Source organism: Saccopteryx leptura, chromosome 9 (genome assembly GCF_036850995.1).
Source record: "Saccopteryx leptura isolate mSacLep1 chromosome 9, mSacLep1_pri_phased_curated, whole genome shotgun sequence".
NCBI classification, from domain to species: domain Eukaryota; kingdom Metazoa; phylum Chordata; class Mammalia; order Chiroptera; family Emballonuridae; genus Saccopteryx; species Saccopteryx leptura.
The window spans coordinates 45,833,276-45,861,033 of NC_089511.1; the positions used below are offsets into that span (position 1 = coordinate 45,833,276).

Sequence of the window (27,758 nt, forward strand, 5' to 3'; positions counted from 1 at the left end):
ACCGCGTAGTCCCCGCCCCTTGGGGTACCGGCGCTGCCGGGATCCTGCGCTCTGGAGTCGGGGATTCCTGAGCTCCAGGCGTCGTACCCGCGCTCCGGGAAACCTTTGCTAGAGCAGCGATCTCTACCATATGCTCCCAGTTTCCACTTTTACCTGTGCGAGCACCGCAGTAATCAGGGCTCATCTTTAGGCTTTCGCTTGGGCAGTGCCCTATGCCCCTCTTCTCTAGTTTTAGTTAACTCTCTAAGGTATACTCTACTCCCTGGCCCATTTCCACCCCCAAGGACCGATACTGGACTCCCATTCAAACCTTAGAAAAGGCCCTGGCCGGTTGGCTCAGCGGTAGAGCGTCGGCCTGGCGTGCGGGGGACCCGGGTTCGATTCCTGGCCAGGGCACATAGGAGAAGCGCCCATTTGCTTCTCCACCCCCCGCCCCCTCCTTCCTCTCTGTGTCTTTCTTCTCCTCCCGCAGCCAAGGCTCCATTGGAGCAAAGATGGCCCGGGCACTGGGGATGGCTCCTTGGCCTCTGCCCCAGGCGCTAGAGTGGCTCTGGTCGCGGCAGAGCGACACCCCTGAGGGGCAGAGCACCCCCCCCCTGAGGGGCAGAGCATCGCCCCCTGGTGGGCAGAGCGTCGCCCCTGGTGGGCGTGCCGGGTGGAACCCGGTCGGGCGCATGCGGGAGTCTGTCTGACTGTCTCTCCCCGTTTCCAGCTTCAGAAAAATACAAAAAAAAACAACAAACAAACCTTAGAAAAGCATTTAGTGTGCATCTGTCTATACCAGACACTGTTCTAGGTTCTGGGGATACAGCAGTGAATAAGACACACAAATCCCCACCCTCTTGGAACTCATTTTCTAATGGGTAAACAGACACCAAATAGATTAGTAAAATATGTTGACTGTTAGAAGGCAATAAATAGGTGCTTTGGCGAAATAGCAGAAAGGGTGTGGGGAAAATAGCTGGGTGTGGGGAAAATAGCTGTGTTAGGCTTCCTCGCTGGTTTACTGGCTGCAAGCACTTTGTGCACGAGCACGTTACAGCACTGTTGTAAGGCTATAAGTGTCTCACCCCTGCGGGGCCGCCACTGATAGGTTTGTTTCCTGATCCCTTGCCTTCCACTGTGGGAAGCAGGTTTTTCTTCTCTCTCCCTCTCTCTCTCTCTCTCCTTTTCTTCTTTTGGTTTGTCTGTCTTTGTATGGCTCACTGTTTTCTGGCTCCAGGCTCCACAGTTCCTTTACCATCTGCCTGAATTCAATGCGAATCTGCATGGCCACAACCACCAGCCTTACAGAGGGGTATAGGCATCCTTGGGAGAGGGGTGAAACTACTCATTGGGTGTCTAAGGAACGCATCAGGTGACTAGAGCAAAGAGCTAAAAAAAAGGTGAGGAATGAGGCAAATGCTTGGGGGGGGGGGGTCTAGGCAGAGAGGATTGCAGGTGCAGAGACTCTGAGGCAGGAAAGGTAAGAAGCATTAGATAATAAATTGCGTAGTGTGGTTGGGGCAGGGTTAGCAGGGAAGAGTGGGAGAAGATGAAGGTAGGGAGGTAACAGAGAAATTATATGGGACCTCCTGGGCCATGGTGAGAACTTCAGCTTTTACTTTGAGTGAGATGGATCTATGGGAGGGTCCTGAACGCACAAAAAATGTGATGTGACATGGGGTCATTCTGGCTGCATGTGAGAAACAGAATGTGGGAGTAGGAGTGGGAACAGGAAGACTATGGAAGCACCTTCTACAATGGGTCAGGTAGAAGACAAGGATGGACAAGGTCAGGGTGCAGCAGTGGTGGGATTCAGCTGGTTTGCACTGGTTTGGCAGAACTGATACTTAATTTTTTGTTGAGTTTGGTGAACCGATTGTTAAAGTGGCGCTTGTTATTAGGGTTCTCTCTAAGGTGGGCACCTGGGCAGCTACCCAATGTGGAAATCACAACTTTACATTTCTTACTCTTTTTTTTTTTACAGAGACAGAGTCAGAGAGAGGGATAGACAGGGACAGACAGACAGGAACGGAGAGATGAGAAGCATCAATCATTAGTTTTTCGTTGCACATTGCGACTCCTTGCTGTTCATTGATTGCTTTCTCATATGTGCCTTGACCACAGGCCTTCAGCAGAGTAACCCCTTGCTTGAGCCAGCAACCTTGGGTCCAAGCTGGTGAGCTTTTTGCTCAAACCAGATGAGCTTGCGCTCAAGCTGGCGACCTCAGGGGTCTCAAACCTGGGTCCTCGGCATCCCAGTCCAACGCTCTATCCACTGCGCCACCGCCTGGTCAGGCCCTTACTCTTTTTTAACGTTTATCTGTGCGACAGCATATTCTAAGTGCCTGTAGTAATGTTGATTCCGTCCATAGGGGAAAAAAATTGCAAGTGAGGACACCAATCAAGAAGCAATATTGTAAGACTGGTGGTCATGGCCATGCAGGTTCACATTGGATTCGGGCAGTCGGTCAAGGAACTGTGGAGCCAGAGGATGGTGGGCCATTCCATTTATTAGAGTCTTGCAATGGTGGATAAGCAAGCAGGCAGGGAAAACAGCTACTCTTTCACTCTCTGGGCTAAAGAGCAAACAGGCCAGGGGTAGAAAAATCCCTTCTCTGGCAAACAATAGCAAAAGATGGCCCCTCCTAATGGCAGCAGGCAATCCACAATCTACAATCTGCCACCCTGAGGGCAAACACCTGCAGCCTTCCATAGACTGTACACACATGGTGCTGCCCATGCTTATGCACCAATCAGGCAAGGTACAAGCGAGCAAGCCTAACATACTTCTTTACCCAAGAAATATAGAAATATCATTAACAGTTTTGGTTTTTTGTCGGGTATTATTTAATACTTTTTCATTAACATTTTAAAACTCTTATAATTGAGTTTTGTGTACCTCTTTTATTGTTCTTATTTAAGTATTAAATGCATGAGATAATAAACTACCTTTTGATATATATATATATATATATATATATATATATATATATATATATATTTTTTTTTTTTTTTTTTACTTAAAACCGTCATTAGGCCTGACCAGGCGGTGGCGCAGTGGATAGAGCATTGGACTGGGATGCGGAACACCCAGGTTCAAGACCCTGAGGTCTTCAACTTGAGCGCAGGCTCATCTGGTTGGAGCAAAAGCTCACTGGCTTGAGCCCAAGGTCACTGGCTCGAGCAAGGGGTTACTCGGTCTGCTGAAGGCCCACGGTCAAGGCACATATGAGAAAGCAATCAATGAACAGCTAAGGTGTTGCAACACGCAATGAAAAACTAATAATTGATGCTTCTCATCTCTCCATTCCTGTCTGTCTGTTCCTGTTTATCCCTCTCTCTGACTCACTGTCTCTGTAAAAAAAAAAAACACCAAAAAAAAAAAAACCCAGTCATTAGGGCAGAGACCAGTTGTTAAATTATTTGAATCCCACCACTGAGGTGTGGCAGAGAAACGGGTGAGGAGTGAGCATATTCTGAATAAGTACTGAGAGTTTTGTGCTTTGTAGTTTTATAATATTAATATTCATGCCTAAATTCATTCCACAAAGTAAAACAAGTGCTACTATGAAAAGTTACAGCCTCTGGGAGAGTCCACTGGTCATATCACTCCATGGTCCTTCATGGTCATATCAGTCCACAGGTAGAACAGGGCCTGGCACAGAGTGGATGCTCAGTAAATGTTTGTTGAGCAAATGAACCTATGATGTTTTGAGTTCTCTGGGAAGGGTGTTCCAGAGCACAAAAGCGTTCCTGAACGTTTGTTTGAATATTTTTTAAAATATTTATTTATTTATTTATTTATTTATTACAGAGACAGAGAGTGAGTCAGAGAGAGGGATAGACAGGGACAGACAGACAGGAATGGAGAGAGATGAGAAGCATCATTGCGCGTTGCAACACCTTAGTTGTTTATTGATTGCTTTCTCATATGTGCCTTGACCGCGGGCCTTCAGCAGACCGAGTAACCCCTTGCTGGAGCCAGCGACCTTGGGTTCAAGCTGGTGGACTTTTCCTCAAACCAGATGAGCCCGCACTCAAGCTGGCGACCTCGGGGTCTCGAACCCGGGTCTTCCACATCCCAGTCCGATGCTCTATCCACTGCACCACCGCCTGGTCAGGCTGTTTGAATATTAAGGTAGAAAAATCTGCTAAGTTTATTCTGGATTTCTAGGAGCTGTGTTATTAAAATGGCTCCAATTCAGGATAATGTTTCAGATTTCTTATGGATTTTACTGTTTGCTTTCCAATTAAAACTTTTTTTCCTAAAGAACAAAATGACTCAGAGTACAGTGCAAATTTAATGTTGCCAGGTCTTTTCTGGAATCCTGGTAGCATCTCATGGTTTGGAGGTAGTTCACCTGCCAACTTGCTCCTCAGACCTGAAACTGGCACCTTAGTGAGTAATTAGTGGCTGCCTTCTAGTTTCTTGCTGGGGACACATTACTGACAGAAACAGTCCTAGGCCGGCCCTCCTGGAGCTGCCAGTCCAGTTGGGGAGGCAGACCCGTCCCCAGACAGTATCAGCTCAGAGTAGTCAGGGCGGGAATGGGGAAGGTACAGGCAGAAAGGTTAAGGCTGAAATGGAGAAGGCACCAAGAGCTTTCCTCAATATCTTCCTGTCTTTAACTCCCTCTGAACCTTCCTTTTACCATCCTGCTCTAAACCACATTTCTCCTGAAGACATGCCTTTCATGAAGCCTTCCTAGCAGGGGCTGCTGTTCTCCTTCTCAGCCCTCATGCCCACTGGGCCTTCAATGGGATAAGATCCTCTTTGCTCCTCGTTGCCACTCCTAAACCATTCTCTCTGTCTCCTTTCTAAGCCCCTAACTTTGAAGCTTATACTATAGCACCATCTCCCATTCTTGTTGCTAGCTCTGTCAACTCCCAGGTCACTCATATCATTATTTTAGCTCCAGGCTCACTGCCACTCAAGCTGCTCCTATTATAATTGTTGGTGATTTCTAAATCAGATAGATGCTCCTTTGATCATTCTGGCCTCTTGGTGCCTTGACTCGCTCTCCTATGGCTGTGAGAACGGAACACAGGGTGATGGCTGCACCAGGTGGTGAAAGTGGATATGATGAGAAAGGCAGGCAGATTCCAGGTATGTTTTGATGTAATCCAACAGGATTTGTTGATGAACTGAATGGAGGGCAAGGGAGAAATCAAGACTAATTCCCCATTTTCTGGCTGCCAGATTGAGTAGTGTTATGCACTGAGTTGGAGAATCATGCAAAGGGTGGGAACAGGTTTGGGAGGGAGGATATGATGCTGTTGACAGACTGTATCTCCTCAAAATTCCTTTTTTTTTTTTTTTTTGAAATTTTACTTTTTTAAGAAACTAAAACAAGCTATGAAAAAAAGAATAATCTCAAATGAAGTAGCTCTGTGTTTATAAATTATCAAATCATATTTCAAATTAATAACAAACCACACTGAAGGGGGAAAAAGAAGTAACTTTTGAACACAGAACTTTGATATATACCCTTAGTCTAAAGGTGAAAAGAACTGCAGACAAATATTGAACTCTACTTAAGAGGCTTTTCACAGTGGCATGGATTAGCAATTTTGAAATACTCTCTGTGTATTGGAGGATTGAGTAAAAGATGAAATAGTCAATAATGTTGAGAGCCCGCTTTCTGACTGTTGTAGAAGGAGGAACAAATATGAAAGGGGAAAAGCCAATACACTGCAGTATTGGGCTGGAACTGGAGGTATCAGGTATCAGCAAGAACTCCTGGAATTGTATTTATTTTTATTTATTTATTTATTTATTTATTTATTTATTTATTTTTTTACAGGGACAGAGAGAGAGTCAGAGAGAGGGATAGACAGGGACAGACAGGAACGAAGAGAGATGAGAAGCATCAATCATCAGTTTTTCGTTGTGACACCTTAGTTGTTCATTGATTGCTTTCTCATATGTGCCTTGACCGTGGGCCTTCAGCAGACCGAGTAACCCCTTGCTCGAGCCAGTGACCTTGGGTTCAAGCTGGTGAGCTTTTGCTCAAACCAGATGAGCCCGTGCTCAAGCTGTGACCTCGGGGTCTCGAACCTGGGTCCTTCCACATCCCAGTCTGACGTTCTATCCACTGCACCACCACCTGGTCAGGCCTGGAATTGTATTTATGTATGTATTTCCCACTCCTGTCCACTGAGAGGACTCACAAGCAATATACTCTGGGAACGATTCAAAATTCTTATGTTGGAACCTAATCGCCAATGAAATATTTGAAAATAAGGCCTTTGGGAGGTCATTCGGGTGGTATCTTCATGAATGAGATTAGTGCCTTTATAAAAGAGGCCCCAGAGCCTGACCTGTGGCGCAGAGGATAAAGCATTGACCTGGAATGCTGAGGTCCCAGTTTGAAACCCCATGCTTGCCTGGTCAAGGCACATAAGACAAGCAACTACTACAAGTTGATACCTTCTGCTTCTGCCCCATCCCTTTTCTCTTTCTCCTCTTTCTGAAGTCAATAAATAAAAATCTTTAAAAAAATAAATAAGAGGCCCCAGAGAATTCCCTTGCCCTTCTGCCATGTAAGGATACATGACAAGACAGCCATGTATGAACCAGGAAATAGGCTCTCACCAGATAGATACCGAATCTGCTGGTGCCTTGATTTTGGACTTCCCAACCTCTAGAACTGGGAGAAATAAATTTCTATTGTTTATAAGCCACCCATTCAATGTTATTTTGTTACAGAAGCCTGAATGGACATGTGAGGTAACTAACAGAAATTAACTTGCTAGAGTTACAAATGATAAAGCTAGAATCTACCAATCTCTCCATTTTCTATTCCTGCTCCTATCCAATCATTCATCTTTTTTTTTTTTTTTCCAATCATTCATCTTTTTATCCACCTATTTATTCTTCTTCTTTAGAGGGAGAGAGAAAGAGAGAGACAGGAAGAGAGAGATGAGAAGCATCAACTCACAGATGTGGCACTTTAGTTGTTCATTGATTGCTTTCTCATATGTGCCTTGACTGGGGGTGGTGGTGGCTCCAGCTGAGCCAGTGACCTTTTGCTCAATCCAGCAACCCTTAAGCTCAAGCCAGCAACCATGAGGTCATGTCTGTGATCCTACACTTAAGCCAGTGACTCCACGCTCAAGCTGGTGAGCCTGCATTCAAGCCTGTAACCAAGCCTGCAACCTTCGGATTTCAAACCTGGGTCCTCGGCATCCCAGGTTGATGCTCTATTCACTGTGCCAATGCCTGGTCAGGCTCCACCTATTTTTCTAATCATACATTTCCCCATCTTCCCATTTTTCCCATCTCCCCCTTCCGTCTCTCTCAAAATCTCCCCATCTATGCTGCCATCCATCCATCCATCCTCTCACCCCCCAATAAATATTCTTCATGCCCTGACCAGTTAGATCAGTGGGTTAAGAGTGTCAACTGGCCCTGGCCGGTTGGCTCAGTGGTAGAGCGTCGGCCTGGCGTGCGGGGCACCCGGGTTCGATTCCCGGCCAGGGCACATAGGAGAAGCGCCCATTTGCTTCTCCACCCCCCCCTCCTTCCTCTCTGTCTCTCTCTTCCCCTCCCGCATCCAAGGCTCCATTGGAGCAAAGTTGGCCTGGGCGCTGGGGATGGCTCCTTGGCCTCTGCCCCAGGCGCTAGAGTGGCTCTGGTCGCGGCAGAGCGACGCCCCGGAGAAGCAGAGCATCGCCCTCTGGTGGGCAGAGTGTTGCCCCTGGTGGGTGTGCCGGGTGGATCCCGGTCGGGCGCATGTGGGAGTCTGTCTGACTGTCTCTCCCCGTTTCCAGCTTCAGAAAAAAAAAAATTAAAAAAAAGAGTGTCAACTGAACCAACACAGTTGCAGGTTCGATCCCTAGCCAGGCGCACATGGGAAACAACCAAAAAATTCATGACTGAGTGGAACAACAATGTTTCCCTTTCCCCTCCCCTATTTCTCCCTTCTCTTTCTAAAAGTAAAAAATTAAGCCCTGGCCAGATAGCTTGGTTAGTTGGAGTGCTGTCCCGGAGTGCAGAGGTTGCCAGTTCAATTCCTAGGTCAGGGCACATACAGGAGCAGACTAGTGTTCCTGTCTTATCTCCCTGCTTCTCTCTCTCTCAAAAATAAATAAAAATAGGCCTGACCTGTGGTGGCGCAGTGGATAAAGCGTCGACCTGGATATGCTGAGGTCGCTGGTTTGAAACCCTGGGCTTGCCTGGTCAAGGCACATATGGGAATTGATGCTTCCAGCTCCTCCCCCCCTTCTCTCTCTGTCTCTCTTTCCTCTCTCTCTCCCTCTTTGTCTCTCTCTCCTCTCTCTCTCCCTCTCTGTCTCTCTCTCTCTCTCTCCCTTTCTCTCTCCTCTCTAAAATGAATAAATAAAATGAATAAATAAATAAATAAATAAAAATAAAAATAAAATATAATAGATTCATCATGTGCCAGATTCCCCAGGCATCTGTCCCCTACTGTGCAGGCAGGAAAGTCAAGGATAAGACACACTGGCATGCAGCTTAGCTTAAGGTATTTATTTAATGCTGTCAGTGGGGGGGGTGGGGGTGGGAGGGAGCAGGCAAGGGACACACAGTAACACAGTGCATCCTTCAATTGTTGCAACCTCCAGAAGGATCAGGTCCTGAAGTCCTCATTTCCGGTGGATGACCGATCAGTCATGACTGCAAGAGACAGAAACTTAGCACTTCCTCTTCTGACTGAGCACCCATCCCACTGCCATCCCATGAGGACCCAGGTGCCCTGGCCTCAAAACTACATCCTCACCATGGGGAGAAGTCCTGTGCTCTCCAGTGCTCCAGTGTTATATTCCCCTCGGAGTCATGCCCATCATTTGTCTGGTCCCCGTCAAAGTTTCCGCAGGCACCACACAGCCTCCCAGCATGTTCACTGCCGACCATCACGGTCAGCTGCCCATTGGCGCCCAGCTGTACCCGAATGCCTGCCTTCTGGTGGACTAGCACAGAGCCATCAGGATTCCGCCTCACGGACACATGTGGTAACACCTCAGCTGGGAGATCCACTCGGAGACCATTCACCTGGTGGGGCACAGAAGTGAGCCTAGAGCCACAGAAGAACTGGGGTGTTACCAGGATGAAGACCCCAAGCAAGATAAGTTCAAGAAGCAAAAGCAGAGAGGCAGATGCTGAAAGAGAGGAAGACCTGGAAGGATAGAGAGATGGATACTTAAGACAGTTGGAGATTTGGACGAACAGAGAGAAGATTAGGGAGTGGATGAATGGAGAGATGGATCAATAAATAAATAGGCACACATACAACATTCCAAGGGAGGCTAGGGGTGAGGGGTACTTTGTACCAGACAGACAAAGGACAATCAAGCCCCAGTGTCATCTGTGTGGTTCTAGTTTTCAGAATAAGTTTGAGCATGTCCTGTAAGTTACTGGTTCCCTAACAAAGGCAACTTCATCCCTTATATTTTTTAATGCTGATGTCTGAAGCTAAGTAATGACCTAGCAAGTATAATGATCATGTAAAAAATTACTGTTTCTCTAACTTAGGCTGTGAACTCAGTGAACTTGGTAAACTTGTGACTTTTTTCCTTTAAGTAAATGTTATCTGTTAACATTGATGAGTTAATCCCCTGGTCGGCAAACTACAGCTCACGAGCCACATGCGGCTCTTTGGCCCCTTGAGTGTGGTTCTTCCACAAAATACCACGTGCAGGCACTACCTCGATAAGGAATATACCTGTCCCTTCTTGGCCTTTTGGCTAAGATCAAGTGTAGGAATGTACCTATCTACATAGTTTAAGTTTAAAAAATTTGGCTCTCAAAAGAAATTGTTGTACTGTTGATATTTGGCTCTGTTGACTAATGAGTTTGCCAACCACTGTTAAAATCCTTCTAAAGTTAAGAGTCCCTAGAGAACCTTGTTTGTAAGAAAAGTTGTTTTCTAAATGCTTTGTTATCTGAGTCGCTGCAATCAATAAGCAGGTCATGGAAATAGAGACTTGCTCATCTGGGAACTTTATAGCATGGCCTGACGTCTGTGTTTGGGTCTTGGGCTCTATCCCATGAGACATGAACGATGCGACTATGAGTCAGCATCAGCCCTCAGTTAGGCCAAACAGATTCTGTCTCTCAGAAATGTGGATTTGGGGTGATGAGAACCATAGTGTTTGGCAAATAAAAAGAAGATGTAAGTGACAGGAAGTCAAGGAGAAGACTGAAGATGGCACTGGGGCTAGAATGGCGTCATGATGCAAACAATAGGCCTGAGGGGTCCCTAAGAGAAGGCAGAAGGGCAGTTGAGGGAAGGATCAAGTGGCTTATAATTGATAGTGTCCAGAGGAAGTTCCTGCTGAGCACTGTACTTGGAATCCACCTTGGTCCCTTGTACCCACACAGTTACCACTGGCACCCCATTCCCATCTAAGTGGTTAAGAACATGGGTGCTGGTAGGTTAAAGACTGGACCTCTCAGGCATTCTCTGAGTGACTGGAATAAATGACTTCACCTTCTTGGACCCTAGTTTCCCCTCTGTGTAAAATGAGGAGAATAGTTTCTGTGTCATGGGAATATTGTAGGGAGTCACAGAGAATGAAGCTGATTTGGAAAACGGCAAGTCTAAAAGATGAAGGTACAAATCCAGATGATACAGCCAGGACACCTGGAGCCAGCTATTCCTGAGGCTCCTTCCCTGGATTTTCTAGTAAGATAGGCCAATGAATTCATTTCGCTCAAGAAAATTTGAATTTGGTTTTCTGTAACCTGCAAACAAGAGTCTTCTTTAATACAAATATCAAAACTAGTAAGTTACTTGAGTGTGTTTTTGCTCCTCAGGAACTCAGCCAGAACAGAGGGAATAGTTTGAAATACTGAGACAAATACAAACAGAGACCAAAGTGCAGAGATCTGGATAAAAAAACCAGATAGTTAGAAAGACAGGCAGCCAGGAATAGAGGGACACTGAAACAGGAAGACAAAGCCCAAGGGACACATGCCCCTGTGCCCAGGCTTACCCATACGCCCTTGTGTGGGGTCACAGTCACCAGCCCACCCTGGAAGAAGATGTGAGCCTGGCTCACAACTTCATCTTTGCCATGGCAGGAGTGGACGTCAGCGAGCACACGGTACCAGGGGATGGTCTTCTGTATTCCTGGGCAGCGGAAAGAGATCTCATAGATGCCAGGAGTGCTGACGATGCTGTGGGCCCCATCGAAGGTGGTGAGATTGGTGTCCACAGAGAGGGAACAGACACCGGCGGGGACCCAGCAGTCCCGGATGCCAGCCTCGACCTCGCATATGCGGCCGAGAGGGCAGCCAGTTGCCTGGCACGTCAGGCCGGTGTTTGAGGAACAGGAACAGCGCTCGCTGCAATCTGTACTCACCAGGGAGGAGTTCACCTGTGCACAGAAAGGGGACAGGTTACAGTGGTGTGATGGATTGCAACAGTGGTCACAATCCTTCAACCCTCTGGATCCGTACAGATCACTTTGCAACAACTCCCATTAAGAAATGGAGTTAATGACCCTGGCTGGTTGGTTCAGTAGATACAGCATTGGCCCGGCATGCAGAAATCCTGGGTTCAATCAATGTCAGGGCACACATGAGAAGCAACCATCTGCTTCTCTTCCCTCTCCCCCTTCTCTCTTTCTTCCCCTCTTGCAGCCAGTGGCTCGACTGGTTTGTGCGTTGGTCCCAGGCACTGAGGATAGCTCAGTTGATTTGAGCATCAGCCCCAGATGGGGGTTGCCAGGTGGATCCCTGGTCAGTGTACAAGTGGGAGTTTGTCTATCTCCCCTCCTGTCACTTGAAAAAATAAGAAAAAGAAAAGAAATGGAGTTAAGTTTCCCCTCCCCCATGGATCTGGGTTGGCCTTAAGACTATGCTTTGGATAGCACAACGCAGCAGAAGCAGTGCTGTGCCAGGTTCAAGCCTAGACCACGAAAGACATTACAGCTTCTCCCTCTCTCTTTCCCAGCCACCAGGAGAACAAGCATGGGCCAGCCAGAGGACAAGAGACCCCCATGTAAGGGAGACAACAATCCCTCACTCTAACCAGCCACCAGCTGACCCACTCGGGTACTACAGATCTGTGAAAGAGCCCAGAGGACAACAAAAGAACAACTCAGGTGAGCCCTGCCCTAACTGCAGGGTTGCAGAATTGTGAATTAAATAATTGTTTTAAGCCAGTAAGTTCTGTGGCAGAGCCTGTCCAGGCGGTGGTGCAGTGGATAGAGCATCAACTGGCATGCAGAGAACCCAGGTTCAAGATCCTGAGGTTACTAGCTTGAGTGCAGGCTCATCTGGCTTGAGCTAAAAGCTCACCAGCTTGGACTCAAGGTCGCTGGCTCGAGCAAGGAGTTACTCGGTCTGCTGAAGGCCCGCGGTCAAGGCACATATGAGAAAGCAGTCAATGAACAACTAAGGTGTTGCAATGAAAAACTGGTGATTGATGCTTCTCATCTCTCTGTTCCTGTCTGTCTGTCCCTGTCTATCCCTCTCTCTGACTCTCTCTCTGTCCCTGTAAAAAAAAAAAAAAAAAGTTCTGCAGTAGTTTATAACCCAGCAAAAGTTAACAGACACAGGTAGAGGTGGTCAGGAGACATCTCCGAGTCCTGGCACCCACAGCCCACAACACAGGGTCCTGGAAACTCAATTCCAGGAAACGACTTTGTCCTGTTTTGTTTCCCCTACCTAACCAGCTGCTCTTCACTGCATTATCACGTTCCTCCCAAATCCTCAAAGCTTCCTTGCCCAGGGCTCAGCCCTTAGACCAGCGGTTCTCAACCTGCGGGTAGCGACCCCGGTGGGGTCGCCTAAAGCCATCGGAAAATACATAATGCATATCAGGTATTTACATTCCGAATCATAACTGTAGCAAAATTACAGTTATGAAGTAGCCACCAAAATTATTTTTTGGTTTGGGGTCACCGCAACATGAGGAACTGTACTGCGGGGTCATGGCATTAGAAAGGTTGAGAACCACTGCCTTAGACTTTTTTTTCTATCTACATTTATTAACTGGTGATCCATCAAGTCTCATGAAAACTTAAGTGTTTGATCCTCAATTGGAGCCTGATCCTAGGGGGTGGGTGATTGTTACAGGGGGCATTATGGGGACAACTGGTGAAATCAGTGTTAGGTCCCCGATTTTGAACTGTACTGTGGTCATATTAAATGAATTTCCTTATTCTTAGAAAACTCATGCTAAAGTATTTAAAGGTAAAGAGGCACTGTGTCTGCAACATAATCTCAAATGGTTCAGAAAAAATTATATATATATATAATTATATATATATTTTAAATATTATATATTTTTAAATATATATATTTACATAGAGAGGATGATATAAAGCACACGTGGCAAAATGCCAATAGTTGAGGTCTATGTACTATTCATGCAATTTTTCTTCAGTTTGAAAACTTTGAAAGAAACGAGTAAATGAAATAAAACAACATCTCTATACTGATGATTCCCACATTTGTATCTCCCGCCCAGACTCACACATCCAAGAAGCCTTTTAGCACAGGTAGAGTGGGATAGAAAAGGACAAGGACCTCTGGGAGTCCAGAGCTACTTAATCCAGTCTAAGGGATCAAGGAGGGCTTCTTGTAGGTGGTGAGACCTGAAGGAAGAAGCAGAAGTTTGGCAGCTCCTCCAGAAGTCTTATACTTCTAGACCCTCTTAGCCGACCTTCTGCCAATAGTAACACTGGGATGAATGAGGATTGATGTGGTAACCCACCCTTTTTTTTTTTTTTTTTTTTTTTTTTACAAAGACAGAGTCAGAGAGAGGGATAGATACGGACAGACAGACAGGAATGGAGAGAGATGAGAAGCATCAATCATCAGTTTTTCGTTGCTACACCTTAGTTGTTCATTGATTGCTTTCTCATATGTGCCTTGACTGCGGGCCTTCAGCAGACTGAGTAACCCCTTGCTCGAGCCAGCGACCTTGGGTCCAAACTGGTGAGCTTTTGCTCAAACCAGATAAGCCCGCGCTTAAGCTGGCGACCTCAGGGTCTCGAACCTGGGTCCTCGGCATCCCAGTTTGACGCTCTATCCACAGCGCCACCGCCTGGTCAGGCCCACCTTTCTTTTATTCAATAATTATGCTTTTGAAGAAGTAGGATGTCTAGTAATTCACAGGGTGAGCCCCAGTTGCTGAGTGTGCAACCCAGCATCACCACTTGCTAATAGACAGCCTTGGGCTGACTTCTCCTTATTGCATTTTTTTCATCCATAAAATGGGGAAAATAACAATGGTATCTGCCTCATAGGATTGTTGTGATTGTTAAATGAATTACACCTGTAACAAACTTGGTACATAGTAATGAGGCGGGTTAGTAAGATACAAAGAAAAATCCTCTGGCAAGTGGAATAAGGAAACTGAGACAAATGGTTGAACAAATGGCCAGAACAGCTGAGCAATTAATAGCCAGCTAATAAATCACAAGATCCTATTCTCCCTAACTGGTGGTGCCCAAGAACAAATGGGTTAGATCACCATAGTCAGGGAGGTAGATTGTAAACCCCAGTTAGATCCAGAGTAATTCAAGATAGAGGTAAAACTGACCAGAAAGTGACCCCAGACCCCACTGTATGCTCATTTTAATATATCAGTGTGTTAAATCACACACCAGAAATCTAATGAATAGTCTCCCCTAAAATTCCCACCTGTAGAAAATACATAAAACCACTCACCACAAGGTCACATTTCCTTTGAGCATGCCCAAACCCCTGTCCTCAGGCCTGTACTTTTACTTTCTTTCTCCTAAGCTCTAAGGGTTCCAACAAGACTTGCAACCAAGGAGCAATGGGCAGCAACAGCTTGTCTTGGGGTTACTTCCTGACCCTGTCTCCAAGGGCCTTTCTTTTGCCTCGCTGTCCTAAGTTTTTTTTTTTGTATTTTTCTGAAGCTGGAAACGGGGAGAGACAGTCAGACAGACTCCCGCATGCGCCCGACCGGGATCCACCCGGCACGCCCACCAGGGGGCAACGCTCTGCCCACCAGGGGGCGATGCTCTGCCCACCAGGGGGCGATGCTCTGCCCCTCCGGGGCGTCGCTCTGCCGCAACCAGAGCCACTCTAGCGCCTGGGGCAGAGGCCAAGGAGCCATCCCCAGCGCCGGGCCATCTTTGCTCCAATGGAGCCCTGGCTGCGGGAGGGGAAGAGAGAGACAGAGAGGAAGGAGGGGGGGGGTGCTTCTCCTATGTGCCCTGGCCGGGAATCAAACCCGGGTCCCCCACATGCCAGGCCGACGCTCTACAGCTGAGCCAATCGGCCAGGGCCTGTCCTAAGTTTTAATAAACTCACTTTACCTGGACTTGCATCTTAAATTTTTTCCTGCAGGAGTCAAGAACCTGGAGGTCACCTGACACACAAAAGGTTCTGGACCATGCTGAGGCAGGGCCAATCCCTGGCATGGAAGCTGTATGATAACAGTAAGAGCTCAAAAACATGAATAGTATTGCCTGACCAGGAGGTGGCGCAGTGGGTAGAACATTGGACTGGGATGCGGGAGACCCAGGTTCGAGACCCTGAGGTCGCCAGCTTGAGTGTGGGCTCATCTGGTTTGAGCAAAAGTTCACCGGCTTGAGCCCAAGGTCGCTGGCTCGAGCAAGGGGTTACTCAGTCTGCTGAAGGCCCGTGGTCAAGGCACATATGAGAAAGCAATCAATGAACAACTAAGGTGTTGCAACGCACAACAAAAAACTAATGATTGATGCTTCTCATCTCTTCGTTCCTGTCTGTCTGTCCCTGTCTATCCCTCTCTCTGACTCTCTCTCTGACTCTGTAAAATAAATAAATAAATAAATAAAATAAAATAAAAAACCATGAATAGTATTAATAAATTAACTGTAACAAAAATAAATTCACTTTCAGCTGACATTATTGAACTGTTGTTAGCTGGATTACCTACTGTGCTGTTGTAAATTTTACTGAGCATGGAGGGCAAGGCCCAATGAATGCCCTGTGGGTGCTCTTCATGCGCAATCAGACCCAATCCTCAGACACCTATGCCGCCAAGATGACGATAAACTCCATTTTACAGATGAGGCTCAGGGAGGGGACTGTAGTAGGTGAATAACAGCCCCACGAAGATATACAGTTCTAATGCCTGGAACCTGTAAATGTTACCTTATATGGGAAAAGGTGTTTGCAGACATGATTAAATTAAGGATTTTGAGATGGAGAGACTACCCTGGATTATCTGGCTGTGACTTAAATGCAATCATGTGTATCCTTCTAAGAGGGAGACAAACAGAGATTTTGTGTCACACATAGAAGAGGAGGGGGACTTTGACACAGAAGCAGAAACGGCAGTGATATGACCAGAAATCAAAGAATACAAGCAGCCACCAAAAGCTGGGAGAGGCAAGAAATAGATTTGATTCTCTTCTATAGCCTCTGCAGGAAATGATCTAATTTCTGGTTCTCGCTCTTTTTTTTTTAGTGTGTGTGAGAAAGAGAGACAGGAAGGCAGAGAGATGAGAGGCATCAACTCGTAGTTGCGTCACTTTAGTTGTTCATTGGTTGCTTCTCATATGTACCTTGAGCCAGTGACCCCTTGCTCAAACCAGCAAACTTGGACTCAAGCCAGTGACCTGGGATCATGTCGATGATCCCATGCTCAAGTCAGTGACGCTTCGCTCAAGCTGGTAAGCCAGCGCTCAAGCCAGTGACCTCAGGATTTCGAACCTGGGACCTCAGCACCCCAGGTCAGTGCTCCATTTACTGTGCCACCACCGGTCAGGCATGTTTTGTTTTGTGTTTTTAGAGAGAGAGAGAGAGGGAGGGAGAGACGGAGAGAGGGAGAAACATCAATTTGTTGTTTGACCTATTTATGTGTTCATTGGTTGATTCTTGTCTGTGCATTGACCAGGGATTGAATCTGCAACCTTGGCACATCGGGATAATGCTCTAACCAACTGAGCTACCTAACCAGGGCCAAATTTCTCTTGTTTTAAGCCTCCAACATTATGGTCATTTGTCATACCAGCCGTAGGAAACTAATACAGGGCCATCACCAGCACTGAGTCATACAGCTACGAAATCCTGGTGGTTCCTCTGTCCCCATCCTTGAAGGGGTTGGCACAAAAGCTCTGTGTCTCCCTCAAGCCCTTCCACCCTCCCTGCCTACATCATGGCCCGGCTCACCGGCAAGTACCGGCCATCATGGGTACAGCCACAGTCCCGGACAGGGATGCAGATGCCCTCGGAGAGCAGGAAGCGGTCATCACACTCACAGCCCTCAAAGCAGCGGGAGGTGCAGCCCGTAAGGCCAGAGAGAGCTGCACAGGAGCCCTGGCAGGAATGTGTGCAGATGGAGTAGTGGCTGTGAGCTGGGCACTGGAGCGCTGCGGAGAGAGAATGAAGGGTGGGGTCACACCTGTGCACCCAGTCCTGAGGACACAAGAGATGAAGACAGCCTCAGGCCCTGCTCTGGAGCTCCGATCTGTGGGATGAGCAGTGCTGGCTCAGTGGTGAGGGATGCACTGGGGAAGGACGGAGTGGTCAGGGCCAGGATGGGACAAAACAGGGACCAAGGACCCAGGGAAAGCATTAAGGATGGGGCCCTGGGCTTCTGGCTGAGCAACTAGTACATCGTATGGCTGCCTGAGGTGGAGGATCAGGGAAGAAGAGGATTAAGTTTCAGACAAAACGCTGATCTCATAGGGAGCATGGCAGGTATGATGTGAAGGACCCGAAGGACACCCATGGAGAAGTGTCCAGGAGGCCATTGGACCCGAGGCAAACAGTAAGGAGAGAGGTCAGGGCTAGAGACAGGGTCCAAGCACAGCACTGGCCATGTAGGTGGATAATGACCCTGAAAGTAGGTCCTTCCCCGAGGAGAATGAAGACAGGGCCCTGCCCTGGGGGCATGAGGGGCCACTGCTGTCCTAGAGAGTGGGAGGGGACACAGGCTTGCTCTGGTGGTTTGAAGGAAACAGATATCCCTGACTGGGGGAATCTAAGAGGTAGAGTCCTGGGGACCTAAGAGGACTGCAGTCTTATCTTGGGGGATGAGAGGGCATACGTTCCCATCCAGTGGGGTCTGGGTGAGTCACAGACTCATGCATCGTGTGAACTAAAGACCTGCCAACCCACCCTCCCAGGTCACCTTGGAAAGGGTCCAGGATGAGCCCTAAGGAAGAACTGCATCTGAGGTTTTGGAGTGAGACCCTGAAAGGAGTCTGAGAAGGGCCAGTCAGCGAGTGGGCCAGCAGGGTGTGCAGTGGGAAACCCGGGAGTGGGGGCCTTAACAGGGAGGACTGCTTCTAAGAAGCAGACAGAAGTGCGAGCAGCTGAGGGGGCATCCCAGATCTTGGCCTGGAGTCCCCTGGGGGTACTCAGAGCACTCACGGCAGAAGTTGTCTGTCCTCCAGGGCTTCACGGCCTTGCCAGCCGCCTGGCAGACCGCTGTGTAGGCAGCCAGGCTACGGCAGAGGAAGGTGACGTTGCCCTTGTGGGCGCACAGGTCAAACACGCACTGGCGGAAGTGCTCAGAGGGGCTCAGCAATGCATGGCAGGCCACAAAGGGGCCCTGGGGGTCCTTAAGCTTTCCGCAGGCCTTGATGCTCTCATATGGAGCTGTCTCCTCTGCTGAGCACACAGGCCAGCCTTGGGGCCCAAAGCCCTCGCCACAGCCCTGGGAGGAGCCAGGTGCCCGCCATGCAGCTCCAAACGAATCCACACTGGGGGCCACAGTGCCACTGGGCAGGACAAAGTCGTCACTCCAGTTGCCATTGAAGTTCCCACAGAGGCCACAGACCCGGCCACGGAAGGGGCCGGGGATGGACATGAGGATGTGGGCAGCACCATCAAAGAGAAGCCGCAGCCCCTTGGTCGTCTGCAGAACCATGTTCTGGCCCTCAGCAGTCACTTGCACATGGCCCACAGCCACAGGTAGGGCCACAACCTCACCGTCAACAGTGACCTGTGTGGAAGGGTCAGGTGGATCAGGGACTCAGAGAACCACAGATAAGGCAGTCTCCTTAGACTCTCAGGGTAGAGCTGTGTTCCTCTCCGTCCCTCTGGGGTAGCACCGTGTCCCCTTCAGACCCCTAGGGTGGGCCATGTCCCCCACAGACTTCCCAAGGCAGGGTCATGTCCCTTTCAGACCCCCAGGGCAAGGCCATGTCCACTTACATGTGGGCCCTGAGCCAGGCTCACAACTTGGCCAGCCACAGTAACCATCAGGCGTTGGGGATCTCCTGCTGCATCATTCTCAAGCACAATGGCAAAGTCCTCGTCCCCAGGCTGTGGGTGGCAGACTTTGGCCAAGACATAAGAGCAGGAACCATGCATATCATAGACACGTCCATCAAGGGTAATGTAGTGGACGCCGCCATTGACCAGGCAGTGGCCACAGCCCTTAGGGTAGCAAGCCTGGACACCATCTTGTATCCGGCACTCTTCATTGGGCTGGCAGGCTTCACCTTCCTGGCAGCTGACTCGGCCTCCGGGCCCACACTCACAGCGCCGCTCGCACTCAGGGCCTGGGTAGAAGGCCTCGCCCAGGGGGTAGTAGCGGCCCTCGTGGAGGCAGCCGCACTGGTCCACAGGCACGCAGGTGTCACCACTGAGCACAAAACCAGCATCACAGATGCAGCCCTCACGGCAGGCTGGCTCACAGCCCTCGGGCACTGAGAGGCTGGGGCAGCTTACTGGGCAGGAGTCACCACAGAGCTTGTAGTGGCTGTGGGCAGGACACTGGAAGGCTGTGGGGACAAGAGGGGAATGAGGGGAATGAGCCAGGAGGTGCAGGGTGGGGCAATCTGTCCACATGGGTCTATATGCTCTGCCTGAGCATATTTCTTTCTTTTCTTTTCTTTTTCTTTTTTTTATTTTTCTGAAGTTGGAAACAGGGAGGCAGTCAGACAGACTCCCGCATGCGTCTGACCGGGATCTACCTGGCATGCCCACCAGAGGCGATGCTCTGCCCATCTGGGGCGTTGCTCTGTTGCAACCAGAGCCATTCTAGCGCCTGGGGCAGAGGCCAAGGAGCCATCCCCAGCGCCCAGGCCATCTTTACTCCAGTGGAGCCTTGGCTGCAGGAGGGGAAGAGAGAGACAGAGAGGAAGGAGAGGGGGAGGGATGGAGAAGCAGATGGGTGCTTCTCCTGTGTGCCCTGGCCGGAAATCAAACCTGGGACTCCTGCACGCTAGGCTGATGCTCTACCACTGAGCCAACCGGCCAGGGCCTGCCTGAGCATATTTCGTGAGTGAATCTGTCCAGGGATCTGAGTGGGGTGCCACACCCAGCACATTGAACCAAGGAACTCAGTGTGGGGCTCTGGGACCAGGTATCTCTGACCAGGTTGTGTGTCAACCTGACCAATTTCACCATGTATATCTGGCTAAGATGTGCAGGTCTAAACCAGCTGTAGGTATTGAGGGTGTGAACCTAACTGGGGTGTGGGGCCAGATGTATCTTGGGGTATGAATCCATGTGAATCTGTATATATCTGCCTAGGGCTATGTTAAGGTCATGATTCTACCTGGGTGTATCGGTCCAGTGTCTCAGTGTAAATCTACCCAAGTGTTTCAACCAGAGTCCCTGTCATTGGACCAATTCCTGTGTATTTCAGTATCTAAAACAGTCTGGGGCATCTAGCCAGTTGTGACTTTCTAGGTCTCTCTGACCAGGGGTGCCTGAGAGAATCTACTTGATCAGGTGTATCCCATTGTGTGGCTCTGACAGGGTTAGCCAACCCACTTAATCTGGCTAGGATATCTGAGCACATGCTCCCTGAGAATGTACTGGACCCAGGGTTTCTGACCGGGTCCATCAGTCTCTCCCACTGCAGTATGTGACCTGGTGTATTTAGTGTGAGAATGCCAAGGTGTTTCTTTGACAGGAGATATCTTGCTCAGGGGCGGCAGGGTAGTGTCTCAGCCCCATGTTGGAGAAGGTTCATGTCTTAGAGCCCTGTGACGGAGGAGGCGGGGAGACCCCCCACTATATGGTCCATGCATGGAGTACTCACGACAGAAGTCCGGCCGTCTCCACTCGCCGATCTGGGCCCCAGCAGCCTGGCAAGCTGCGACATAGGCAGCTATGGCAGGACAGAGGCCTCCGGGATGGCCTTGAGCCTGGCAGGCGTCCAGCAAGCAGGCCTGGAAGTACTGCTCGGGCGGCAAGAGGCGGTGGCAGGGTGCCAGCGGGCCGTCAGGGGCCGAGATCACGCCGCAGGCGTCGGGGCCACCGAATGGTTCCTGCTGCTCGGGAGTGCAAGGAGCGGGGCACGGCCCGGGCACACATTCCCCGCAGCCTGCGGAGCCGCCCACCTGCCAGCCACCAGGATTCCCGCCCACCGCCTGCAGGTCGTCGGAGGGGTTCCGGTTGTAGTTCCCACACAGGCCACAAAGGGCGCCCGCGTACGCCGCCGGCACGCGCAGGCGCACGTTGCTGTTCCCATCGAAAGCCAGTGAGAGCCCATTGGCTGCGGTCACCACCACATCCGGGCCGCTCAGGTACACGCGCAGGCGCGAGTCCAATTGGAAGGGCAGCGCCACGAGCCTGTGATCCACCTGTGGGCGTGGGGTGGGGCGGGCGTAGTGAGTGGCCGGCACACAGGCTCGAATCCTTTCTCTCCTGCCTACTGGGTGGGTGGGCTGGGGAAGGCGTTGGAACCCTGAGCAAGTGATCTCCCTTCCTTTAGTAGTAATCTTTAAATACTGTGTCACTGGCTCCTCCTGTGAAGCAGGTACTTTTCTTAGACCCATTTTACAGAGGAGTAAACGAACGCTCAGAGGCGGGGAAGCCACTGCCCCAAGCCATATGGATACAAGGCCTATGCTCTGAACCCCTCCATCATGCTACCGCTAACCTGTGGAACGTAATTAGAAATGGCAGGACACTAATTCCCAGGCAACTCCAGGGCTGGCATATGCTCCTGTCTGGTCCACAGACCCCTCCTCACCTGCAGCTGTCGGGGCCAGCGGGCACTGAGGGTCAGGTTGAGGCTGTAGATGTGCAGGGTGACGCTGCGGGTGTAGCTGACGGCCTGGCTGCCCCGGTGCTCATTTGCTACAGTGACGGTGAAGTTTTCAACCCCCGCGGGTGGTGCATGGCAGGGCGCACTCAACAGGTACTCACAGGTACCTTGGAAGTCGAATCGGTGCCCGTCCAGGGTGATGTAATGGGGGTCACCCCAGGCCTGACACTCAGCGGTACTGACCGGATGACAACCATACTGGCCTGATGGCAGCAGGGCACATACCTCACCTAGCCCACACTTGGCAGGCTTGCAGACCAGCGAGCCACCCCCAGGCCCGCAGTGGCACTTCTGGGAGCAGGTGTTATCAGCCCAAAACTCGCTGCCTGCCTCGTGGTAGGTGTTGTTGGCCCAGCAGCCACAGCCGCCATCCAGAGGAACACAGCGGTCTACGCTCAACACAAAGCCAGAGTCACACTGGCAGCCCTCTGTGCAGGGGCCCTCACATGAGGCTGGAGTCGTGGGGGGCGCAGGGGATGGGCAGCTGGCAGGGCAGGGTGGGCCACAGAGCTCATAGTGGCTGTTGTCGGGGCAGGAGATCTCTGCAGGTGGATGGAAGAGTGGGAGGGAAAGAGAGAGAATAATGTCAGAGGGTGGGATCTGAGGATAGGGTGGAAGGAGACTGAGATAGAGATAAAGTGAGACTGATACACTGAGAAAGACAGCAAGAAACAGAGAGAGAGAAATACCCAGATACAGGAGAGAAAGAATGAAAAACAGGGAGATAATCATAGGGAGACACAGAGATAAGCACCAAGACAAAAATAGAGATGTAGAAAAAAGAAAAAGATCCAGAAGGGCTGGAATGAAATCAAACAAGTCCTGCTGAGACAGGATCTCTACCCCCAAGTCCTGCTTGGTTCACCCCAACACTCACCACAGCCGGCCTGTGTTCTCCAGTCCTTGATGACAATGCCAGCAGCCTGGCAGGCAGCAGCATAGGAAGCCAGAGCCTGGCAAAGTATGTCGTGGGCCCCACCGCCCAGGCAGACATCCAGAACACAGCCCTTGAAGAAGCTATCAGGTGCCACATGTGCATGGCAGGCAGCAAAGGGGCCTCCTGTACCAGCAGCCAGGGGTCCACAGAAACCGGGGCCCTTGTACCCCTCCAGCTGATCCTCAGGGCATGTTGGGCAGGACCCCTGACATTCATCCCAGCACAGTGGATCCCAGCCTGGGGCTCGCCAGCTGCCACCCCAGATGGGTATTGAGGGAGCCAGTGTGCCATTAGGGAAGGCTTGGTCATTGCTAGGGTTGCGGTCCATGTTCCCACAGAGCCCGCACACGGCATCATGATAACTACTGGGCAGCGTCACCTCTACTTTCCAATTCCAATCATAGGTGACTTGCAGCCCAAAGTCAGCTGCCAGGATCGCTTTTGATGTGCCTTGAGTCACTGAAAGCTGCCCACCAGCCACAGAGATGGGCAATGCTGTCATCACACCATTCACCTGGGGGAAGGAGGATTGGGAGGCAAAGAGAGGTCACTCGAGATGTGGAGGCCCAGCTCTTCTGGCCTCTGCCTTCTTTACTCGGCCTGCATTGCTGGAAGCTGCCAAGGCCTTCCTCACAACTGATGGCTATATAGTCATTTGACAAACATTATGGACATCTGCTGTAGTCCAGGCCCTGGGGAATGAAGCCCACCTTTGCTTCTTTTTCTGCATCTCTCACTTGATATTTCCACCTCACTCCCTTTCTCTCCCTCTCTACATCTATATCTATCTTTCTAGGTTTCTCATTCTCTGAATTTCTGTCTCCCTTTGTGTGTGTGTGTGTGTGTGTGTGTGTGTGTGTGTACTCTCTTTGGGTCTCTCTTTATATGGGCTCATATCTGGGTCTTTCTCTGGATCTCTCACCCACTTGCTCCCTCCCTCTCCATGGGCACCTCTGTGTGTCTGGACATCTCTCTTCCACTTACCATCATTTACTGAGTGCCTTCCCTGTTCCACACCTCATTCTCCCCCTGTGAGTTACAGTTAATCTGCATCTCCATTATCCTGGGAATAATGGGTAGTCCATCTCTCTCTCTAGTTCTCTGAATGTTGTTCTATATCAGGGGTAGTCAACCTTTTTATACCTACTGACCACTTTTGTATCTCTGTTAGTAGTAAAATTTTCTAACCGCCCACCGGTTCCACAGTAATGGTGACTTATAAAGTAGGGAAGTAACTTTACTTTACAAAATTTATAAAGCAGAGTTACAGCAAGTTAAAGCATATAACAATAATTACTTACCAAGTGTTTTATATCAGATTTTTGCTAAGTTTGGCAGAATAAATCTTTATAAAACAACTTACTATAGTTAAATCTATCTTTTTATTTATATTTTGGTTGCTCTGCTACCGCCTACCATGAAAGCTGGAATGCCCACTAGTAGGCTGTAGGGACCAAGTTGACTACCACTGCTCTATATCAAAGTCTCTAGGCCTCTCATCTGTTTCCTCACAAATATTCATGGTGGCTTCCCTGGATCCGACCCTCAGCTGAGCACTTGATGTGTACCACCTCACTGTGGGTCAGGGCCTGCTGTGATCCCCATTCTGTGTGTGTGTGTGTGTGTGTGTGTGTGTGTGAGAGAGAGAGAGAGAGAGAGAGAGAGAGAGAGAGAGAGAGATATGGAGAGAGTCAGGAAAGGAGAGAGATGAGAAGCATCAACCTGTAGTTGTGTCACTTTAGTTGTTCATTGATTGCTTCTCATACGTGCCTTGACCAGGGGGGTACAGCTGAGCCAGCAACCCCTTGCTCAGTCAAGCCAGCCACCTTGGGCTCAAACTAGCAACCTTGGGCTTCAAGCCAGTGACCTTGGGATCATGTTAATGATCCCGCATTCAAGCCAGAGACCCCACACTCTAGCTGGTGAGCCTATGATCAAATCAGCAACCTTGGGGTTTTGAACCTGGGACCTCAGCATCACAGGTTGATGCTCTATTCACTGTGCCACCACCAGTCAGGTTGATCCCCCCCCCTTTTTTTTTTACAGAGAGAGAGTCAGAGATAGATAGGGACAGACAGACAAGAATGGAGAGCGATGAGAAGCATCAATCATTAGTTTTTCGTTGTGACACCTTAGTTGTTCATTGATTGCTTTATCATACGTGCCTTGACCGTGGGACTACAGCAGACCAAGCTGGTGAGCTTTGCTCAAGCCAGATGAGCCCGCGCTCAAGCTGGCGACTTCGGGGTCTCGAACCTGGGTCCTCCGCATCCCAGTCCAGCACTCTATCCAGTCCAGCACTCTATCCACTGCGCCACCGCCTGGCCAGGCTGATTCCCATTCTTTTTAAAATTATTTTTATTTATTTATTTATTTATTTTTAGATTTTATTTATTCATTTTAGAGAGAGGAGACAGAGAGAGACAGAGACAGAGAGAGAAGGGAGGGAGGAGCAGAAAGCATCAACTCCCATATGTGCCTTGACCAGAAAAGCTCAGGGTTTTTTTTATTTTTATTTTTTTAATTCATTTTAGAGAGGAGAGGGAGAGAGAGAGAGAGAGGAGAGACAGAGAGAGAGAAGGGAGGAGGAGCTGGAAGCATCAACTCCCATATGTGCCTTGACCAGGCAAGCCCAGGGTTTCGAACCGGCGACCTCAGCATTTCCAGGTCGACGCTTTATCCACTGTTCCACCACAGGTCAGGCAAGCTCAGGGTTTTGAACCAGCGACCTCAGTGTTCCAGGTCAATGCTTTTACCCACTGTGCCACTGCAGGTCAGGTTGATTCCCATTCTTCTTTTTTTTTTAAATTTTTAATTTTTTCTTTTTTTTTAATTAATTTTTAGAGAGAAGAGAGTGAGTGAGTGAGAGAAAGAGAGAGAGAGAGAGAAGGGGGAGGGAGAAGCAGGAAGCATCAACTCCCATATGTGCCTTGACCAGGCAAGCCCAGGGTTTTGAACCGGCGACCTCAGCATTCCAGGTCGTTGCTTTATCCACTGTGCCACCACAGGTCAGGTCTGATTCCCGTTCTTAAGATGAGGAATCTGAGGCCCTGGCTGGTGGCTCAGTGGATAGAGTGTTGGCCCAATGTATGGTCAGGGCACACAGGAGAAGTGACCATCTGCTTTTCTCCCCCTCATTCTCCCCTTCTCTCCCTCTTCCTCTCCCGCAGCGAGTGGCTTGATTGGTTCAAGTATGGCCCCGGGTGCTGAGGATAGCTCGGTTGGTCGAGCATATCAGCCTCAGGTGCTAAAAATAGCTCAGTACTTGATCATGAGCCTTGGATGGGGTTGCCGGATGGATCCCGGTCAGGGCACATGTGGGAGTCTGCCTCATTATCTCCCCTCCTCTCACTGTAGAAAAAAAATGATGAGGAATCTGAGTCTGACCAACTAATCACTTGCCCAATATATACAGATCATATGGAGAACCTGTATTTAAACCCAGTTCTTTAAAAGGCAAAATGCTGAGGTCCTATGTTAAAGCCCTTTGCAAAGGGATGAGCTCTTTTTTTGAGAGATAGACAGACAGACTGGCAGGAAGGGAGAGATGAGAAGCATCAACTCACAGCTGTGGACTTTTAGTTGTTAATTGATTGCTTCTCCTATGTGCCTTGACTGGGGTGCTCCAGCTTGGCCCCTTCCTCAAGCCAATGACCCTGGGCTCAAGCCAGCAACCCTTGAGCTCAAGCCAGTGACCATGGGATCATGTCTATGAGCCCACTTAAACCAGCAACCCCGCACTCAAGCTGGTGAGCCCGCGCTCAAGCCGTATGAGTCTGCACTCAAGCCTGTAACTTCAGGGCCCTGAACCTGGGACCTCAGTGTTGCAGTGGATGGAGCCATCACCAGTCAGGCAGATGAGCTCATTCAATTCTCAGCAGAGAGCTAACGTTTTTGCTGTAATTGTTATTGCTTTGCTACCATTTTGTTTCAGGCCCAAGTGAAGAGAGAAGGTGCTGAGCTCCTAACTGTGATTGGCAGGCCCCCTCCGACCCAATGTGGGGCTCAGGGGACCATCCCGTGGGACTTACCCGGACTTTGCCAACCTCGCCTTTGTGGATGGAGATGTTGACGTTGAGGGCAGTCACAGTGACAAGCCTCACAAAGGACACAGCAGGGTTGCCCCGGTTCTCATTCTTGGTGGTGATGGTGAAGGGTGTCAGGCCCTGGGTATTGACCTCTGGGCAGTTGGTTGTTGCCAGCACGTAGTTACAGGTGCCCTGGAAGTCAAAGCTCCAGCCATCGAAGGAGTGGTAGTGGGGGTCACCCCACAGCCAGCATGTGGCCTTATAATTGGGCACGCACACACCCTGGCCATCCTTCTCTTGGCATGTCTCCTGAGGCCGACACGTCACTCCAGAGCACGGTTGTTCTGGGGGCAGAGAAGAGAGGACCTTGAGGGATTTCCCAGCGTGAAGCTGGCTGCTCCCTGGCATCTGTCCCCATCTGTGCAGAGATACTGACTCTGAGGGCCACCACAGGTGAGAGAAAATTCCAGAATCCTCACACCTTAGTTTGCTGGTTCTGAGACTGGGCCCTGTCTGAAACTCAGGTTCGGTGGCAGACTGTGTTCAAGACCCTGTCAACGGTCCCAACACCTGAGACCCATGCCCTGCAGTTTCTCTCTGAAACTCAGGCCCCAAGAGACTTGCATTCAAGACCGAGGCTCTAGGGTCCCTATATCTGAACCCAGGCCCTGGGATCCCCTTGCTTGAGGTCTTAGCCCCAGGTACCCCAGGTTTGAGCCCACAGCCCCAGAGGTTCCCGTCTGGGATGCCAGCCCTGAGTGTGTCAGTGAGGGCACACACAGCCTTAGGGTTCTCTGTGTTTAAGACCTGGGCCCAGGTTCTCCATGCCAGCCACCTGGGGACAACCACATCTGAGACCCAGGT

At 49.7% G+C, this 27,758-nt stretch overlaps 1 protein-coding gene across 1 annotated transcript in view; it reads right to left on the reverse strand.

Annotated features, from left to right (window-relative positions):
- Positions 1-8,461: 8,461 nt before the first annotated feature.
- Positions 8,462-27,758, reverse strand: part of FCGBP (Fc gamma binding protein) — a 49,743-nt gene continuing 30,446 nt past the window's right edge. The window contains exons 11-20 of the mRNA XM_066348542.1: positions 26,898-27,238; positions 22,807-23,380; positions 21,855-22,471; positions 20,919-21,462; positions 19,079-19,650; positions 18,293-18,866; positions 17,087-17,286; positions 10,942-11,325; positions 8,727-8,998; positions 8,462-8,623 (exon numbers count right to left, since the gene is read on the reverse strand). Of these exons, the coding sequence (XP_066204639.1) occupies positions 8,614-8,623; positions 8,727-8,998; positions 10,942-11,325; positions 17,087-17,286; positions 18,293-18,866; positions 19,079-19,650; positions 20,919-21,462; positions 21,855-22,471; positions 22,807-23,380; positions 26,898-27,238 (4,088 nt within the window). The 3' untranslated portion in view covers positions 8,462-8,613. The remainder of the gene's footprint in view (positions 8,624-8,726; positions 8,999-10,941; positions 11,326-17,086; positions 17,287-18,292; positions 18,867-19,078; positions 19,651-20,918; positions 21,463-21,854; positions 22,472-22,806; positions 23,381-26,897; positions 27,239-27,758) is intronic.